Genomic DNA, 20,954 nt, shown 5'->3' on the forward strand with positions numbered 1-20,954 from the left:
CTGTACGATATGATTTGAAAACATTAGCTTTGATTTACCTTTAATGAAATACATTTTGCTGACATGTGAAGAAGCATTTCAGTGCATAGACTCACGCAAAGAAGAAAGTAATCCTTCAGGCTGATTTAATTACCAGTTGGTGAAGAAAAAAGGCCATTGCTGTTTTCAGCATCTGAGTCCTTATCTGACCTTACTGCTATCTAAGGTTGATACCTAAATTGATGGGATTGTGGGAATCCTTGCAGAGTCTGGAAAGTCAGAGCTCAGAGCTTCTGTGAGTCAAAATTTTTCTATCAAATATTGAATAGTCATTAACTATTATGATTTAAAAGGAAGTCAGCTGGGTGAGCTTTGAGGTTGTGCATGATAGGTCCTTATCCTTGATATAGGGAATAAAACATGCTTCTTTCTCTACTCGGTACATTTCCTGAATCAGCCCATGGTGAACAGGTGTAGTGTGCTCTCAGGGTTTTGATCACAATGGTCTGGGATGCTCAGTATTTCAGAGAGAAATGTTCTAGCTTAAATGTTGCCAAGTAACAAGAGTCCTTGTGTTTTTTTTTTTTTTCTTCCCAAAACAGCCCAACACAGGGGATTGTGAACAAAGCATTTGGCATCAACACAGACTCTCTGTATCATGAACTTTCCACAGCAGGGTCTGAAGTTATCGGAGATGTTGATGAAGGAGCAGATCTGCTAGGTAAAAACTTGTTTAGAACCATTATGTTTTCTGTGGTACAATGACAACTATATTAAGCTTCTAGAAGCACTTAAATTATCTTTTTTTTTTTTTCCAGAACTTAGATGTTTAGCTTTTAAAAGAATGGCATGGACATTGAGACATTATGTGACTGAAATACGTACCTGCAGTACAGTAATACTTACTTAGAAAATAACTTAAACTGTTGGGTAACTTTTATTTGGGTTGTCTTTATGTCCATAAGTTATTTTTCTATAGGTTTCTCCTGCACAAACAGCTCAAAGACAAAATTTGCTGCTTCTGCTTCCTCCCCCAAATTCCACCCCCACCCCTCAGTAATTTTACAAACTAGCAGCTTCACTTGGAATCAAGAGTTTGTTTGAAATTTGCAAGAAAGTAACTCCTTTTGTTAAGTTTTTGAAGTTTAAATGATAAGGAAATATTATGGTCTGTGTTGTAGATTTTATCCTTTTATAGTCAGTCAAAGAGATGTAGTAATTCGCTTTTTATCTTGTAATATCTGAAGTCTGGTTATTTCCTGGCCAGGACTTTGAAGCAGTCAGAGAAGCAGCTTTGCCTCAGGTAGCAGTCTGAGCCCTTGCCATACTTTTTGGTGTTGGACTCTTGAGTATCTAGACCTTAATTCATGACAGAATTTAAGCATGTTCTTAAGTCCTGCTGGCTGTTTTCCTGAATCAGGACAATATGAGTGGTCTTTGAATACTTAGACAACACAGGCAGCTGATGAAGTTTGTAACTGTGTAGCTTGCTTTCCATTTTACTGCTTGATTTAAGGAACCTTAGGAGACATGAGGACTCCAACAATATGCCTTTTATGCATTTAGTAGCAAGAGATCTGATCTGAAAGTGTACATTTCCTTTCTGGTGATTACTGATGTAAGAGCTGCTTATGGATAATCTTGTAAGTTTGGTTCTGTATATATGTCCAGAACAGGATGAACTGAATCATGTCACAGATCTGCAGCAGCTCACCTTCGCAGAAATTAAATTAGGAAGATAATTGTATTACCTTTGAATATGAGTCTTGTATTAGGACCCTCTAAAAGGGTATGTTTCTGCAGAGAGGATAGATTTTACCCTATTCACTGAAGACTTAACCGTGAAGATGTGGACTGAAGACTTGAAAGGAGGTTAATGCAATACTTCTTGCTTTATCAAAGACAAAAATCTGTGAAATTGTTACTATTATAAGGAATAGTGTGACTGGAATGTAAGAATGTGTTCCAGACTATTATCAGAATGCTTGCAATACCTTTTTGATATGGATAGGGTTTTTTTAAAAGCATTGTGCTAGCCCTGCAACGTGCAAGAGAGCTCTCATGTATGGATTGATGACCATTGCCTGAAGTGTTAAAACGTCTATTGTTTCACCTCCAACTCAAGATTGCTGGAAGAAAAAAATCTACAGAAGAGTCAAGATGAAAGCACAGGCTTTCTTTGCCTGCAATCAGAGCCAACATGTGCAGATACTTACAAAATTAAGGATTTAGAAGGAAGAGCAAGATTTCTGGGTTTGGGAATCACCTGGATGTTAGCAGTCATTGCAGAAAGGCTGGGACTTCTGCTTACAGTGAAGATGACAATAGGAACTACATGTGATGGTTAAACCTTCATTTACCTGCTGTAGAATGGATTTTGGTTAGCCAGCTCCCATATGTTATTGGGAAATCTCTTCCTAGCAGAATCAAAGCATTAAAAACACTCACAATCTTACCCTTGCCCATCTATTTTATCTTGGTCCTTAGGTGCTTCCTTATCTAGGAGAGTGTGTGGTTGGTTATATGGCTATCTTCCACTAATCACTGTGCCAACTGCTGCTTTCCTTCTCTCCCCAAAATGGCTGGGGCATCAGGGATCATTAGCTTCTAAGAGTTACTATTCCGGTAAATTATTTGCTTGATGTATGAACTGCTTCAGACAACCTATTTCCCACTTCTGGAAGCCTGCCTTCTAGGAATCCACTTCCCTGTTGGATTACCCTGTAGTCTGACCCAGTGATCAGTGCGAAATCCAAACTGTTGTTTTCAAAGGGACAAAGATTTTAGTTGCCTGAACCTTGCAAGGTTGATCACCACAGTTTCAGTTAAAGTCAAAGGTGTTCACCTCTTCCAATAATAAGGCTGCCCAAAGACCAGTACTTGATTTTGGGTTGTGAGACATCTGTTGCTTGGCAGTTACCACTTGTAATAAAAATGTACAGAGACTTTGTTGAATAGTGCCCATGTAAGTGTGGCTTATGAAGACCACATAGTGGTGGCTTATGAATAGTACATTTCTATGCTGGGACAATTTTTTGGTTTGAGCAGAGCAGTTAAACTCTTGCAGGTGATCACACAGCAGGCTAGCAGAACAGGAAGGCTTCTCCCCGTTCCTTTTCAAACCTGGGAGATGGGCTGTGATGAAATCAGGTAGTTCTGTGAGTTCCTGGTGAAAAAGGTTAATCTAGGATTACTTTTGTTGAGTTCTGGCTACTGACTCTGTCCACATAAAAGTGTTCTTTAAAATGGCCACACATGTTGCCAGGATTGTACAAAGGGAAGACGGTAGAGAGAGATCTTAGAGGTCATGCCTCTGTCCAAGAAATGAGATTAGTACTTTTGGTTTTTTGGCTTTGCGCAATAGAAAGCACTAAGAAAGTCTCTTAAAGGTGGAAGCAAAAGGCTAGATTTTAGTACTGACAAGTCTATCAACATGATCAAAATTTTGCCTTATTTTGTTAGATAAATTGTTCTCTTTTCCTGTTGTACCTTTGAGTCTGAAGAGCCACAGAGGAAATTGTGCTTTATCGACGGGATGTAAGAAACAAGATCCACAAACTGAAAGAGGTCTCTCTCTTTCTGGGTCGTATTTGGAGCTCACTTCTCTCTGTAAATCAAAAGAAGTAATGAAGTTTACCCCACCTAAGTGAAATTTGAATATTTCCTGTAGCCTCTCTCAAAACTTGGCAATCAATCTTCAAAGAATACTCTCTCCTTTTGGACTCAATTTCTTAAAGAAAGGGAAATCTCATTAAAGAGGACTTTAAAATAGAAGGATCTTACAGAAATTACCCTTGAGCAGTAGCTGGCAGGCAAGTCTGTTTCTTGAATGGAAAATCTCACTCGTTCTTTCTTTATATCTGCAAAGTGGACAGCATCTCTTGGTACAAAATTGGCACTCTTCATTGCAATTTTTAAATATAAAATAATAAATAAAATATGTGCGCCCCCCCCCCCCCCCCCCCCCCCCCCCCCCCGCCTCTAATACTGCTTTACATACATGAGTTTGTATAGGAAGTATTCTGGAGAAAAATGTGGAATGAGAACAATTATTTACTAGTGGTAATTGTAGACCCTTCTTTCTCACTACAGTCTGAGGAACACTAGTTGACTGTTTTCCTGCATATTCACTTGTTAATCTCAGGTTCTTACTTCCCAATCCTGAGTAGGCTCCCCCTTCTTCTATCTCCCTCTTCCTGCTCTTCACTATCCCAAGAGTTTCTAGACACGAAGGAGCGCTAGCAGTTTGGTTGTGTGCTATGGGCAGGTCCGTCCTTTCAGTTTTAGGATGCCCAACTGTGTTTGCTTTGGACATTAAAACCTTCCTTCAAATAACAGGGGTTTTGTGGTGAAGACAGAATTTCAGCCATATTAGTGGTAAGTTTTTTGTACAGAAGTTGAAATGGGATTATCAAACTGAGTTCCAGCGCCGCACTGTAAAAAAGAAAAGAAAAAGTTTTTTAAATGCAACTAATTGTCTTTTGCAAGCTGAAGTGTCGTTGAAGAACACATTTATTATCAGAAAATCTAGCTGCTAAAATCACAAAGGGAGGGGAAATGAGAAGGTAGTGGGAACTAGCTGTTCTGCATTTAGTGGTACATGACTCAATAAAGTGAAAATAAAGGTTTATCCAGTCCAGGAAGATGCGATTGCCTGAGATTCATGTCTGGAAAAGTGGGGGTAGCTGAGGCATGTGGTTGAAGTTGTACCACGGGTTACTTTCCCTTGAATTTTTTTTTATGTCCTGTATGTAGAGTCATGCCATCTACAGTCATGGCAGGCCCTGTCCTTACTATTTCATGCCTTTTGACATTGAAATGGCTGAATCATTGTTAATTTTTTTTGAACAAAATTTTTATTTTATTGATTTCAGTCACTGATTGATCCTTTTTTCACTTCCTTTTTTCCCTTGTCTCTCTGTGCTTCGCTGGACATGGCCCATAGGGGAGTTCTCAGGTGTGTATCTCCTCTGCTCAGTTTCCTTTCTTGTTTCTTTCTTCCTTGTTGAGGTTGAATGACATGGTATACACGTGTGATACTCCCCTGCTCTTGTCCAAACACGGTTGGCTTTGCGGACTTCTCCTACCTTTGCCTCGCTTGGTTGCCTTGCACTGGTGGGTCCCTGGGCAGAACATCCCTGCTCTGTGCTCACATGCCTGCTGAGTTTCAATAAGCTTTTCTTGTGTGGCTTTCTGCAGGTTTGCTCCACTGTGTTACACTGGTCTGTCACTCAAGGTCTTGGGGCTCAAAGTGGTTTTTTTTTTCTGTCAGGAGGGGTGCTGTGCTTCAAGCAGAGCTCAGGTGGGCACAGGGCTGAATTAGGTTCCCACCCTCCTCTCAGTGAACCATGCTGTGAGGAATCCCTCCATGTGCATGATGGCTGCTGTGGGTTAGTTGATGCATACTGGCCCTCTTCTGGAATAGCTGTGGTGACATTAAAGACACTTTCTTGATGGATTAGAGTGGCAAAGCCTCTGTCTTTCACTGAAGCTTTGCCTTTCTGGCCTTGTTTTGGTGAAGGAGACTCACTACCTTAGGGCCATGCTCTGTCATCAGAAGGTTCACACCTTTCGATAACATGCACTTGGGCCCTGCTGCAATTTCAGATGAAGTCAAGGGGATTTCTCTTGATTTCAGTGCAAATTGGATGAAGTTTTCCCTGTAGTAAAGGCAGGTGCCTTACGCAGCGCGATAGCATAATGCTGTGTGGCGATGAGCTCTGTCATGTTCCTTTGCCTGGCACCTCTTGGTGTTGGCTCTGTGAGGTTACAAAAGAAAGGGATGGCATCATCCTTTCTTTTAGTTCAGACTTCTTACTGTAAGCCACTTTTTGTGGTCCTTTCTCAGAAAATGTCCTGCTGAAGTTGAGTTGGAATTGTGGCAGTGTGGAGGTGGATTTGGGCCTGTGCAAAAAGGCCAGATGAGATCTTTGATATCCACCCCCCTTTTGTTTTTCCTCCTGCCTGTGTCCTTCCCTCACCCTATTCATAATGTGTGTTGAACTACCTTTGTTGTGGGGATGGGACACCCAAAGACGTGTGGTGCAGGGGAAATGATGAAGATGGAAGACACAGATGAACGTATCTCAAGCTTGTCCTGATATCTCAGGTTCAAAATCCCTGTTAGGCCAGGCTGCAGATAACAAGGTGTGGATTAGTTACTACTGAGCATCACATATACTGGCACCACACACAGATGTACATATGCTAATGAGCTGCTCTGTTTGCTATTTACAGACTGGTACTTAATGGCTGCTTTTTTTCTCTTCCTTTCTTCCCCTTTGTCCCCATCTCTTTCTGTTCCCTTTCTCCTATGGGATGGCTCTCATAGTACGGGATGATTTCTTTGGTAAGGCGAAGGCCTTTTTTCTTCTTCCTTTCTTCCTTTCTTCCTTTCTTCCTTTCTTCCTTTCTTCCTTTCTTCCTTTCTTCCTTTCTTCCTTTCTTCCTTTCTTCCTTTCTTCCTTTCTTCCTTTCTTCCTTTCTTCCTGTCTTCCTTTCTTCCTGTCTTCCTTTCTTCCTTTCTTCCTTTCATTTTTAATGTGCATTTTTTCCTAAATTTCTTCCATTCACTCAACATCCCTCCATATGTCTTGCTTTCCCTTGGTTTGTTTTTTTTGTGATGGTGGTATCACCTCTCCAAGAAGCAGGATGCAGCTGGTCAGTAGTGCTGGCCTGGGGATTCTGCTCTGTTTCTTGTAGTTGATTATCCACTTTGATGCTTCACACTATTTGCCTGGCTATGGGTGGTAGGCAGAGTAGGGTGGGCTCTGTTAGACAGGGCTCTGTCCAGACCTCTCTTCCCTTTGCTCCATGCCACAAAGGGTTGAAGAGATCTCCTTCTAGTCACTGCACAGTAGTTTTTTTTTCCCCATGAGCAGGGCTTTCCTATTACAGCTTGTGTAAGGTTATCTCATAGTGTCAATTCTGTGGCTCTGGGATGGCTTCATCCATTTCTTTATTGCAAGACTAACACTTCAGACCTCTTTCTGGTTAAAGCATTGGGCCGTGACTGTGTTAGATACAAATAAGGTAGAAGCTGTGGTGAGGATACTGATGGATGGGACACTGCATGGCTTTTAGTTCTGGCATGATAGCTCACCCTCTTCACCAGAGTTCCTTTATCTCCCAAAAACAGCTGCAGAGAGGGATAGATGACTCAAGAATGCGAAGAAAAAAGATTTATTCCAAAAAAACTGAGAATGAAATATTTCCCTTGATGTCCCTCAGCACTTGTAACGTCCTTGTGCCATTTTAATGTCTTACTGGCTAAATATTTATTTGATCGTTTGTAGAATCAATAAAAAGGAACAAGAAAATAATTTAATAAACAGATGACGACTTGGTCTTCCAATCAACATACAGCACGCTGCAAAAGAAAGGGCTATAGGTCATACACCTTACCAAACTAAAAATACACTTCTGTTTACACTGCAGTTAGTGTCTCTCACTTTTTTGCTGTTTGCAATATTCTTTGACACAGCATCCAAAGAACACATTGCCTGAAACATCAAAGTGATTAATTATCTGTCTACTAATTTTTCAAAAGTTATTTGAAAACACTGCTTCTTACTCATTCTTGCTGGGAATTTGCTTTTGCCATCATAAATTCATACCATTTAACTGTGGAAAGAGGATCTGTATGTTGGAGTGTTGTGATGTGTTCTCACTTCTTGTATGCTACCATGTTTCTCTAGAACTTCCATTTACTTCAAGTTTGTGTTGTTTTTATTTTATTGCAAATATTAATTACTCAGCAAATAACAGATCATGAAAACTGTTGATGTCTTTGCTGTAAAGGAAGAGGTAGTTCAGAGGGCAGGACAAGGAGCACGTCAGCACAAACACTGATGGTTGTGAGACTTCTTCATGCTCTGGGAGCTGTGGTGAGAAACGAGCTGCAACCTTCAGCACTGTCCCCTGACAGGCAGAGGTCTTTTTGCCTTTACCTCTCAGGTGGCCTCTATTCCCCACTGTAAGATAGAAGCTGACCCTGGGAGCCAGCAAGTCCCTTGCAGCAGGAAGCAATCCAGATGTGCTTTTGGTCCCTACATTCCTTTCCATTTGGTTTTATGAAATACTGAATTTGACCCTCGCTCTTAGCCCCAGATTTTTCAAAGTGCTTGCAACCCGATCTGCATATTGCAGTTGTCATACATCGATGCCCAAGTGCAAGTGCAGTGTGTCTGATGTAGATGTTCTCTTGAGTGTGGGTCTTAAGTGATGGGACTGAGATTTCAGATTTTAAACATCTCTGAGAAAACTCTTAAAGGTAGATAGAACAATGGACAATCTAAAGTCCTGTTAAATTGCTCTGGTTGGAAGGCTGATAATGGAAAGCCTTTCATGTGCATGAAACTGGTCACAACCATGATCCCAAATCTGTACTGAGAAATTTGTACTGAGAAATTTGGCTTATACTAAGAAAGAAAGAAAGAAAATCACTGATGTGCAGATGTGGCCAGCAATTTGGACAGTGTTCTGCTGCCCTCTGTGAAAAACCCATGAACCTTCTTTCTGTATGAGTGATGAAAAAAAATGGTTGCAATAGCTCGTGGGTGAACCTGGAGTTACTGACTTGACTTCCCCTAACTGGTGTTAGTGAAGCTCTCCTCTCTGTCCCTCTCAAGGGAGTCTGTGAAAGTTGGGGTAAGAAGATAGGTCTGCATTTGGGCTCTTTACAGAAGGACACATGGGTGTCTTTCCTTGTGCTGCATGGTCTTCCAGCAAGAGGCACTCCACTCTTCACAGCAGGACACAGAAGTCTAGGGAAGCCTAATAAAAGTGATTTCTCTTCCTCAAGCATGAGTCAGGCAGTGCCACACAAGCTTCATATTTCTAGTAGAGCAGGTGAAAACTGCCTGGCCTTTCTTTTCAGGAATGGGCAAAGAAGTGGGGAATCTGCTGTTGGAGAACTCGCAGCTACTGGAGACCAAGTAAGGGACTGTGTACTCTGTGCATGCTCTGAACTGCCTGCCTAGTTATAAATGAAATGTCATCTTGAAGTAGGTCTTGGCCAGAACTCTGGCCTCACAGGGACTTTCTCGTTTATCTAATGGGTTCTCTTGAATACTTGTTGTTCCTTCAGTTGTAGAAGAGGAATTGCTCTTCTGAGCAACTTTCCTGTTTCCTTTCTGCAGGCACTTGGGTGAAGTCTCTGGGCATGGTCTGATCCCAATTGAAATCAACTTCAAGCTTTTAATTAACTACAGTGGGAATCTAGATGTGGGTCTGAGCCTCTGTGAGGATATTGCTGTTTATTACTATTTGGAAAGAAAATTTTCTTACTATTGAGAAGAGTTTTCAAAGATTTAACAGTTGGTAAAGGAGAAGCAGACAATGTAATGGACTTACTTTTTGAGAAAGGCTGGCAAACCAGATACTAAAACTAAGCAGCCAGGAAGAGGAAGGCAAAGTACTCCCAAGGGGAGAGTTGGAGAACTTACTATGATAGGAAGCTGCTGATTTTAAAGATGTTAAGATATTTTGGAGCTGATTGGAAATGCTTATTTATATCACCATCATCCACAATTACAGGTAACAGCAGTTCTGAAAGATGTGTTTCAGATCTGCATTCTGTTAAAAATAGATTTGAACCTTATGCAGGTGATACACCTACACCTGCTTTCTGCAGTATTCTGCCATCTTCTTAAGGAGATGTTGGTCTGTCAGTCAGGGTACAGGACTGGACAAACCACATCCTGACCAATTATGGTGATTTCTGTGTTCTTCTGCAGCTCCTTCTTGCCAAAATCTACTCTTCCATGAGTTATAGCTGGACTGAATTGTTCAAATAAACTTGTTTCAACTGTCTTTGTAGTGCCTGTGACTTTAGTTTCAGGTCTCTCTTACAGACAGCTGCTGGTTTGGGGCATTTTTGCTAATTATCCCTTTCACACCTTTAAGAAATGCTTTGAACGTTGTGAAGAATGATTTGATTGCCAAGGTGGACCAGCTGTCTGGAGAGCAAGAAGTGCTGAAGGGAGAGCTCGAAGCAACAAAGCAGGCCAAAGCCAAAATGGAAACCAGAGTCAAGGAGCTGGAGGAGGAGCTCAAAAGGTGAGTGATTCACACCCTGCCCCAGAAAGGTGGGAGGACATGAGTGATAAACCCACCTACTCTGTTGGTGTTACTGTCATGGAGGTTAGCATTGGAGTTCAAACGTACCTTACAGAGCACTTCAGGGGTGATGGTAGGTGGCTGAGATACTTTTAGTGTTATGTTGTTTTTATTGGATTGAAATGGGTTATTGAACCTTAGAAAACCCGCAGAATTTTCCTCCCCAGGACTAGGATTCTGCAGCAGCCTTCTGCAGCAGGGGTCCCTGGGGTGAAGCATTCAGAGTTTCAATTTGCAATTAAAAAAAAAAAGGGGGGGGGGTTCAAAACCAATAGTTTTGAAGGAAACTGTCAAGAGCTTGATCCTTGCAGCAGCCAAGACAACTCTGAGAGGAATGAATGCCCATTCATTTAATGAAAGAGCTAATACAGATTCCCACAAACAATGTTTAAATGCCAGTATTGTTAATTGTTTCATTGTTCATGTTAAGAATGAGAAGAAGAGGCAGAAGAGATTTTAAAGTCCTGGGCAGATAGCATTTGGAGAGATCCCACTTCTTATTTTCCCCTCAAACTAGAGAAACCAAAGCCTAGCAAAGCCTGTGATGATTTCACATCCATAAAACTAAAGATGCCCCACAGGGCTCAAAGCAACATTACATTTTGACTAGCTGTACATTGCACTGTGGCATCTCAATTCAGAGAACAGTCTTTATTTTGCAGCTGGAATCTGGAACATTGCCTCTGTAATCTGACCACAGAGTCACCAAGAATAACACAGACTGGTCTCTTTGTTGTTCAAAATGTCTGAAATGAAAGGTGTTTCAGGAGCAGTGGAAATAGGTCTGTTTTTTTTAAAATCCCCTTTTGAGTCTCTAATAATATACATAATATATTTAATATACAGTAGGGACAGGGACTTTCAACTGGCAAGTGTGCCTTTTTAGTAGATGGATGCAGCATTTTTCTTCCACAGTGTCTTTGCTGTTAATAAAAGTGCTTGTAATTCAAATGGGACTGCAGGACTGCACATCAGTATGGAGTTTAAAGAAATTAAAAGCATTCAGATAAATACTTTAAGTATTTTATTAACACGGATTTGGTGTTCTCTTCTTTACCATTATGGCAAGCTGTCCTTCACATTAGAGGCTTTTTTTACTGTGTTGAAAACAGAAGCAGCCCAGAAGAAGAACTTAAGCCAGCATTTTCACTGCTGATAATAGCTCAGTTTTCCCATGGCTAAGATCTCATCAAGCATTAGAACATAGATTATGGCTTTGAAATAGAAATGGGATAGACTGTTCCAGTGGTCAGTATTTCGATGCTTACATCAAATGTTCCAAAGAAATGGGGTAATGTTGGTGAAGCTGTTCACAGTAACATGCTGCAAGAGAGACGGAAAAATATCAGAGAAGCATCTCATAATTTGTACACTTAGCTCGCAGTTTAAAAACATTTCCTTGTGATGCATGCAGACAGACCTTCCCATAGATGGTTGTCCTCCCAAAACACCTCAGGGCCAGCCATGGTATCACTTGCTGGTTTGATGCCTTTCTTCCTGTTTCCTAGAGTGAAATCTGAAGCAATTGTTGCCCGACGAGAACCCAAAGAGGAGGTGGAGGATGTAAGCAGCTATCTCTGTACAGAATTGGTATATTACATTACTAAAATGCCTGTGGGGAAAGGGGTTTATATACTTACTCTATATTACTTCATATGTATGAGTCCTGAGATGCAGATTGATCTGCCTTCGTTAACAGTGAGGGCAAAGCTGATGAACTGCATGTGGGTTGTTCCTAACAAGCATTGCTAATAGACAGATGCCATGAGATTACCTCTTCATATGACTTTCAAACCATAGTTTGGCAAAGGTGAGCAGCCAACACAGTGGTAATACCGTGCACGATGTGGTTTCTGCAGAATGGTGCTACAGCAGTGCCCTGCACAGCACCTTCCCATTTTATCTGGTTGTTGTGGTTTAACCCCAGCCAGCAACGAAGCACCACGCAGCCGCTTGCTCACTCCCCCTGCCCTGGTGGGATGGGGAAGAGAATCAGAGGAGTAAGAGTGAGAAAATTCCCGGGTTGAGATAAGAACAGTTTAATAATTGAAATAAAATAAAGTAAAATAGTAGTAGTAATAACAACAATATAATAATAACAGTAATAATAATATACAAAGCAAATTATGCACAATGCAATTGCACACCACCTGCCGACCAATACCCAGACAGTTCCCGAGCAGTGATTGCTGCTCCCCGGCCAACCCCCCCCAGTTTATATACTGAGCATGACGACATATGGTATGGAATAGCCCTTTGGTCAGTTTGGATCAACTATTCTGGCTGTGCCCCCTCCCAGTTTCTTGTGTACCTGTCAGAGCATGGGAAGCTGGAAAGTCCTTGACTAGCATAAGCAGTACTCAGCAACAACTAAAACATCAGTGTGTTATCAACATTCTTCTCATTCTAAATCCAAAACACAGCACTATGCCAGCTACTAGGAAGAAAATTTAACTCTATCCCAGCCGAAACCAGGACACTGGTTCTCCCTAATTTTGAATTACAGTCTAGTGTGCAGTGTGGTTTCTCTCAGGGTCTTGTGTTAGTCAGGCTTCTCCAGAAGAGCTTGTCTCCATGTTGGCAGTGAAGCTATAAGACATGAGGACATTGCACAGTGAAATCCAGGTTATACAGACAGCTTTGTAGCAGTAGCTGCCTTCTTTTATTACTTCTGTAATCTTAATCTTGCGGCATTGTTTTTCTTGTTAGTTCTTTTACATAAGCCAGTACTGCCTGTTACAGCAAAAAAAGACAGACAGAAAAAAAAAAAAAAATGCAAACCAAAGCAGTAACAGAGATTTTCCTTGTAAACATCACTCTGCTAGGACAGGGAATTAGATACACTTCAATATTACTGTGTTCTTACTTTGTAAAAGGTATTGGAGCAGGTTGAATTCAAGTCTCTTGACTCAACTGGGGCGAACTTGGTCTGTTGAGAATTTGGGTGGGTAGGAAAATTTTCAAGTTGTGCTTGTGAAATGCTGAAGAGGATTGGATTTCTTTTAAGCTGAACTGACAGAAGGCCTGGTTTTTTAAATTTAAAAAAAAAAGTTTGTAAAATTCCTTTTCATTTGTACACTTCTTGTTTTGACTGGTCATACAGTTTATTCCAAGTCCAGGGAGGCTGGAGAGGGGCTTGGTTAATTTGTGCTATTCAGCAGTACTCACCAGCCAGGCCGAGCTTGGGAATTGCCACAGTCTAGGCACAACCCAGTGCCACTACCCTAGTAATGAGTTCCCAAAATCCTTATGATTTGTTTTTGGGCAGATACTTTCCCCAACTTAGCCATGTTGTTTTCATTTTCCACTCCTCAAAAGAGACGAACAGAATCTCGTTCCTGTTGCCTCCTAACCCAAAGCCGCATGTGCCCTCATTGGAAGGCCAAGTTGTGTCACCAAAGAGGAAAAGGCTTTTCTTTAGTTTCTTGTGCCCTCCACCTTTATTAGTGTGTACTAACAGAATGCCTCCTTCCTAGTCCTCGTGAGGGGGCAGGTGGCATTACGTGGTGCTCTCTGCTGCTTGTGACTGGATTTGCTAATGGACTAAAACTTTGGTTTCCAAACTTTCTGGACCAACAGGCCACTGTCAACTCTCATAATTCCTTGCAGACTATCAAAGCACCTTGTTGGCAGTAGTCCCTGGGTGGGGTTTTCAATTTGGTGGTGGTTCTAATTATAATTTCCATGAGTTTGCAGAACACCCCAGAGGTCCATGGGCCATAGTTTGGAGATACCTTGTCTAGAATTAGCACCTCGTATGGGGAAATCAGGGGGTAATCAAACAGAACAGGAGGAGAGCTAGCAAATATGTCTTTCTGCCTCCTGACTTGCCCTGTACTAACATCAATCCCCTTCCATCTTTTGTTGGCTGAAGCAGTGCTCCTCCCCTCTGCAGGACAACATTCCCATAGCTCAGCGCCGTCGCTTCACCCGTGTGGAAATGGCCAGGGTTCTGATGGAGCGCAATCAATACAAAGAAAGGTTGATGGAGCTCCAGGAGGCTGTCAGGTGGACAGAGATGATCAGGTGAGACTGGGTGTTGGTGACCATTCCTATTTAGGACAGAACCTGGCCATGTTTGACCTTGTGGTCGATGGAACCCCTACCAAGATATGGGTTGAGAAGTGCTGAAAGTTTTCCAAACTGTAGATGCTTCTCTTCTAATATCTAATTCTTTCTCTCTTATTCCTGGACCTGGGCTGCAAATCTCGAGTTGCCGTTGTTATTTGGAGACACTGGGCAGTTGTTTGTCTTGCTTGTTTCTTGTGTAAGCTAGGAGAAGCTGTAGGGAAGAGTGTTGCTTCTAACTAATGAATTCTAAAGGCTATGGCTGGAAGTGAATGTAATACTGGGGTTTGTAGTTACTGGACTGTACTTTGGCAATGATAATGTTGCAGAGAGTTGTAAAACTTCGATTTGAACCCACTTACTTGCACTTCATGTCAACATTGAAACACAAAGTGGTTGAGTGTGCTTCCATTGAAGACCAGTGCATGTCACTTCCTCTGTTGTGTTTTGTAACATGTTAGAATGAATTCTGAATTTTGACATGGCTTTCTTGATGAAAATGGCCTGCTGGTTGGCAGAAACTTGGCTAAGAGATGCTGAAATTAACTTGCTTCTGCTGTGTTTGTCCTTAGAGCTTCCCGTGAGCACCCATCTGTCCAGGAGAAGAAGAAATCCACCATTTGGCAGTTGTAAGTTCTTTGGTGGTTTGTGTAAGATTAAGAAAAGGGGAAGTGTTACTATTTTTACTTTAGACGGCAACTTAATAGGCTCTGACATTAATGAAATGTCAGCTGAAAGTGTTGTTAGCTGAACCCTTTTGCCTTCAAGAGCTTCCTTTGTCCTTAGTGAAATTAGAATCAGATCTGAACATCCGCATTGGTTTTGTTTTACAAGCTGAAAAAGTTCACGAGTACCCTGGAATGGAAACATACATACACTCACAATCAGTTTTAATAAAGGGTTGTTTTCAGAAGGTATCCGTTTCTGGAAGCTAAAACCAACTTATGTCAATCAAACTGAACACTTAGCTCTATGTTTGAAGTAGTGCAGGTTTCATGAAGGGCTTACAGCCCCTGACTGCATCTTGCTTCCCCTGTTGTGAATCTATGGTGTGTTGTCTCCCCAGGCACCTTTTCTCATATTTGTTGGCCTTTTTCTGTCCCTAGCTTCAGCCGTCTGTTCAGCTCTTCCTCGAGTCCCCCACCAGCAAAGAGGACCTACCCATCTGTGAACATCCACTACAAGTCTCCAACAGCAGCAGGGTTCAGCCAGCGGCGCAGTCACACCATGTGCCAGATCTCCTCCGGCAGCCGCACGCTGGAGTTCTTCCCTGAAGAGTGAGTTGCATGCTGTGTGCCCAGCCAGGTTCCCTCTGCAGCTCTCCCAAATAGCAGCTTTTCTTAAAATAAGCTGTTTTCCACTTTAAAAGAAGTCTGTGTGGTGTTAATATGTTTCTGTCTCTTGTGGATTATCTCCCTGATCTTTCACTCATCAGTTACCATGTGGATGGGCTCAGCAAACTTTGTCCTCCCAAACGTATTCCTGCCATGGCTTTCTAGGCCATGATGGTTCATCTCAGCAGGGACCACTGCAGGCTTGAGTTGGCCTCAACCCTAGTTCTGCACTCTTTGTTTGCAGACTGTGCAATGGAATGAAGTAGGGCTGTTGTGGTAGAGTGTGATGGCAGCATTGGGACAGCAGGATGGAGTGTCTTGCCCAATGCTGTTGACACAGAGTTTAGGGGAAGACAAAAGTTCTCTGAACAGCACGTTTAGGTTACAGTATTTGATCTTAACCATGCTAAAAAAGAGCCTCTAAATGTTGCTACTGCAGTGTTCTCCCTATCTTTTATGTCTCTGACATGAAGAGAAAAAACTCTGTGGTTTACCTGACTTCAAAATGCATGTGTTCTACCATTTACGAGGTTGTACAGTTTCATATGTGGTATGTTTTTGTGGAAGGACTTTGGAGAATGTGATGGTAAAGTATTATAACTTGTGCAATAAGAAGGATCTGTTGGAAAGGTGCTAGATTGTCTTTAGAAGAGTAAATTTGTATTTTATAGATACCCACTGCCTTTATCCTGTTCTTTTTATTTGATTACAGTATCATAGTCACTGAGTGGTGTCTGACTGCTTTTCAGCAGTACATTAAACGATGTGACTAACCGCTGTCAGAAGCTGTTTGTTCTCTCATCCTCTCCCCAGGGGAGGAAGCATGTGCAGGGAAGAGTTTTGTTTTATCAGGGGGTTGTTTTTGGTTTAAGTACATATGTCATTATGTGTGTATGTGTAGGGGTTTTTGTTTAGGATTGGATTTTCTTGCTGATGATGTTTGTAGCTTGGAATGATACTTTAAAAACCTGTTGAGAGCTGGAACTGATATTCAAACAGCCTTTGTTTGTATTAAAACATATCTTAAGAGCTCACAGATCAATTTTTCTTTTAACCTTTGCCAGTGCAAAGCTGGAGTTGTTCTTTTGAAACCAGCAGTTTCAATAGCAGTTAGTGCACATTTTCCTTGTCAGCAGAGAAAGCTTTAAAGTGGACAGAAAAAAAAAATAGTTGACTATAAGGAAGAAGGGAAGAACTCAAAATACCTTCCTGATGGAGACATTAGACCAGTAAATTGTAAGAGCTAAGCAAAAACTGGTGTAATCTCATACATTCATAGGTCTTATGGAAGGTTGATTCCCTGTTTCTGAAGGGCTCTTGATGCACTGAAGTGGAAATGACAATGATTTGGCCTGCCACATTGCTCAGGTAACAGGGAGTTAGAGATTAGGGATGCCTATGTCTGCTTCTTAACAGGGTTTTTCTCTCTCTGATTTCCTGCATCTGTTTGCAAAGATGGATTGGTTTGCTTTGTGTTTCCTCCCCCTACTGTGGCGACACTCCCTTAACCTTCAGCTTCTGTTTTCAGCCATAGATTGAGAAGTAATGCTGTTGCTTCTCTCCTTAGTGACTGTACGTCCTCAGCACGTCGTGAGCAGAAACGGGAGCAGTACCGCCAGGTCCGGGAGCATGTGCGGAATGATGATGGGAGATTGCAGGCCTGCGGCTGGAGCCTCCCTGCCAAGTACAAGCAGGTAGGGACCACTCTCTGGACAGGCTGAGGGGACATTGTCCCCCACAGTGAAACCAGTGAATACCTAACTCCCCCATTGGTAACCTTAGCCTTAGTCTTTAACTGTTTCATTTAGAGGTATCATATGCATGTTTTATTTCTGATAATTGTAGGCACAGATTAAATTAATCTTTTGTGTATCTCCACCAAAGTCAATGGAGAGGGCATTCTTCTGCATGAAGGTGCTAAAAGAACCTAACCAAAAGTAGTTAATCATCTTTGTCCAGAGCCCAGTACTTGTTTTTATTTCCTTTGTTATTATAATTGGGCTTGAACATTAGATACTTCATTTATACTCTGAGAACTTTACCAGTCATTTAGTATAAAAAACAAATGCACTGCAGTTTGCTCCCACTTCTCCCCAGCAGTAACACAAAATCAAATACCATCAGCCTCATTTGTTGACCTATGACCTATTTAACTGGTCCTGGTCAAAGACCACCTGAAACGAAGGGGTATTGCAGTATGGCTTGAAAGTGGATGAGTTTCAGGCCATGGTGGAAGGGAATGCCAGTGTTCTGACTTCTTTGCAGGGACCATCCATTAACAACACTTTCTCCATCAGCAGTGCAGCGTATAGCCTCTGTTGGCCATAACTGGGGCACCGTATCATGGTGAAAGAGGCAGTCTCTTGGGTAAGCTGTTCCCATCCCTGCAGGGACTCTGTTCCATACAAGATGTGAGGTGAAGCCTCAGCAGCACCAACCTGTGAAGATAAGAAGTTCGGTTCTGCCATACTGGTTACATGTCTCTTACCATAGCCTGGTGTTTACAGCTTTGTACTGTCTTTTTCGTCTTCTCTTCCCCCACAGCTGAGTCCCAATGGTGGTCAGGAAGACACTCGCATGAAGAACGTCCCCGTGCCTGTATATTGTCGCCCACTAGTAGAGAAAGACCCAACCATGAAGGTACGTTGTCTCTGCATACAATTCCAGTCCAGAGGACAAAGGGGACATGGAATAAGCAAAGAATTTTGGTCACTAGATGTGCAATTTTTACAACAATCTGTGGGTTTTTTACATTATATATTCCAAATTCTATTATCCGCTTCCTTTTTTTAAATGGTGGTTTCTAGTGTATGTAGGGAAAAGTACTTCTCTCTGTAAGGACATAATTCTCAGCTGATTCTGGTTGCCAGGTCCCATGCTTCTGTCTTACATCTTATGCTTTTCTGAGACAACTTATATCAACAACATTTTATGCTTAAAAGGCTTTTGCTAAGACGCTGTAATACAAAACAATATAAAAATTTATGAAAACGAGCAGGTGAAAGTAAAAATGCATTTCATCACCCTGTTTTAGATTCCACTGTTGACCAAGATTAATAGGTAATTTGGTAATAGGCCAAAATTATCTAGAGCAGATTTTTGTGAAGCTATGTCTATCAAGACTAGAATATTTTGAGTAGAATTGTGGGTGAGAATACATGGTCATCTTTCTGCAGGTAGCACATTTATCTGCTATAACTAGTTGTTTTGAAATAGGCAGTTTGTCATGAACTTCATTCAGAGCTGATTTTTAGATGTCATTCTGATGTTAAGTTGTAAGAAAATTCTTAACACTGTTGTTTCTAGAAGGTTGGTGTGATCTTTGGATAATACTCAGTTCAGCATCTTTCCTTTATGATTTTGGATAAATCCAGTATTTGTTTCTGTAGTCCTGTTCCCAGCATTCTGCTAAAAAACTACCTGGAAATAGCTCATAGGAGGTTAGCTAAATTGGATTTCAGCAAATATGCAGTGTGCTTGTTTCCCTCTACATTTGTTAAGTAGGGAGCTAAACCAGCAGATTTTTTTTCCTTTTTTTTTTTTTAACTTCATTTTTTGCTGTCTTAGTTCTTTAAATAGCTCTCTGAGATCAGACAAACACTGATTTTTGAGCAAAGGAGTGTGTGAGGAAGCAGAAGAGTGCAAGGGGTGCGAGGGGGACTAGGGAACAGGAGTGCACTGAATGCATATCCTCAGCCAAGCAGTCACTGTCAATTTTGGTTAAGCAGTCATGCTTATTGTACCCTGAGCTAGGAACATCTGCCATGTCCTTCTTGCTTTGCTACAATGACTTAGGAACCCCAGAGTCAGAAAAACTGAGGACATTTCAGAAGCCTGTTTTCAGTTATGCACCTGATTTATTATCTTTATTTTCTTTAAATCTGTTGAACATCTGTTAAAAAACAGTGATTTTTGTTAGGTTTCAGAGAATCTTTATCCTACCTCCATCAAATCTGACTATGTCTTCTAGTAGAAATCAACAAGATCTTTTATTTCCAACTGAATATTTTAGGTGGTTGACATGTGTCCACAGTTCTCTACAAAGGTGCCTGAATTTCAAGAGACCCTGGAGCCTCCAGAATTCTTAGTTTAAGATTCCTGTTTCTGTTACTTAGCTGTGGTGTGCAGCTGGAGTCAACCTCACAGGATGGAGACCTTTGGAGCAGGAGCCTGGGAATGGGCAGAAACTAGATCCTGGACGTGATCCCCTCACCTGTGATAGGGAAGTGGAAGGAGACAACAACAAAAGTAACCATACATCTCCTGAAAAGAAAAAGGTCAGAAAAGAAAATGGATTTTTTTTTTCCCCTCTGGTGTTTTTTCTCATTCCATCCCTGACATGCCCGCCTCTCTCAATACCTTTGTACCATGCTATATAATGCTCTAACTTGTACTTCTGAGGCATCATTTGTGGTTGTGGTGTTCTGGCTCTTCAGTAACTTTCTGTGTGGTTTGGGATAAAATTTTCCAAATTCTGCTTTTGAAATGTTTGTAATTTTGAAAAAAATCCTAATAATAAGGGTAATTAAGTACTTGATGAGATTGCTAGGAAGATTATGGAGTCCTCATCACTGTAAATTAAAAAACAAATAAAGAAATTCAGGCAAAGCTTTGTTAAAAAGAGCATAGACATAGGAGAGTCCATGAGTCCCTTTGGTTCAGAAGTTGAAGCTCTTGAGATCTATTCCAGCTCTGTTTTTTAATAGTCTTAAGGGTTTGGGTTTTTTTTTAAGAACCAAGCTGTAATTTGCAGATAATAATAGAATGTTTTATCCTTTCTGGTTCGTGGGGTTTTTTTCCCCCAGCTGTCTTGCACTGCTGCCTTATAGTCTTCTAAGATCAGCTTATTTAAGCTGGTAGGTTGAGTGCATCCCAGCTCCATGGTGTTCTGTCTAAAGTGAATGTTTGGTGATACATTAGTCAGACATCTCAGAAGAGAAATTAATGGCCAAACTCCTCTTACCCTAGGGAGCCAGATAGGCCCTTTGGCCAGTGTTCCAGATACTAGTGCAGCAATGTGAACGAAATTTGCTTAGCCCATATTGTTTATTTGCATCAGCTAGGAAGACTTGGCTCTTGGAGGCCGGCATTGTGGCCTTTGCGTGAGTAAATGTTGCCAAGCACTAATACACTCAGTCTGATCTGAGAGGAGCACTGATTCTGCCTGTGTGATTGTTCTCCTGAAGGCAAAGGAGCTTCATGAAATGGATGCCACGTCCAGTCGTGTCTGGATCCTCACCAGTACGCTGTCAACAAGTAAAGTTGTAATTATTGATGCCAATCAGCCTGGCACAGTGGTGGACCAGTTCACTGTCTGCAACGCTCATGTGCTCTGCATCTCCAGCATCCCTGGTAAGTGGAGCCCAGGCACTGGCTGTGATCTGCACAGGGTCACCTGCCCCACTGAGGAGTCACAAACGTAGCGTCCTCACTTCAGAATAACCCATGGACGCT

At 41.6% G+C, this 20,954-nt stretch overlaps 1 protein-coding gene across 1 annotated transcript in view; it reads left to right on the forward strand.

The window, feature by feature from the left end:
- MAPK8IP3 (mitogen-activated protein kinase 8 interacting protein 3) overlaps positions 1–20,954 on the forward strand; it is a 96,246-nt gene that overhangs the window by 62,609 nt on the left and 12,683 nt on the right. The window contains 13 exon segments of the mRNA XM_075719241.1: positions 582–700; positions 4,925–4,936; positions 6,311–6,328; positions 8,858–8,915; positions 9,886–10,038; positions 11,607–11,688; positions 13,994–14,124; positions 14,739–14,795; positions 15,273–15,443; positions 17,068–17,194; positions 18,045–18,140; positions 19,616–19,777; positions 20,687–20,852. Of these exon segments, the coding sequence (XP_075575356.1) occupies positions 582–700; positions 4,925–4,936; positions 6,311–6,328; positions 8,858–8,915; positions 9,886–10,038; positions 11,607–11,688; positions 13,994–14,124; positions 14,739–14,795; positions 15,273–15,443; positions 17,068–17,194; positions 18,045–18,140; positions 19,616–19,777; positions 20,687–20,852 (1,352 nt within the window).

This window comes from Pelecanus crispus, chromosome 11, assembly GCF_030463565.1.
Source record: "Pelecanus crispus isolate bPelCri1 chromosome 11, bPelCri1.pri, whole genome shotgun sequence".
Classification (NCBI taxonomy): domain Eukaryota; kingdom Metazoa; phylum Chordata; class Aves; order Pelecaniformes; family Pelecanidae; genus Pelecanus; species Pelecanus crispus.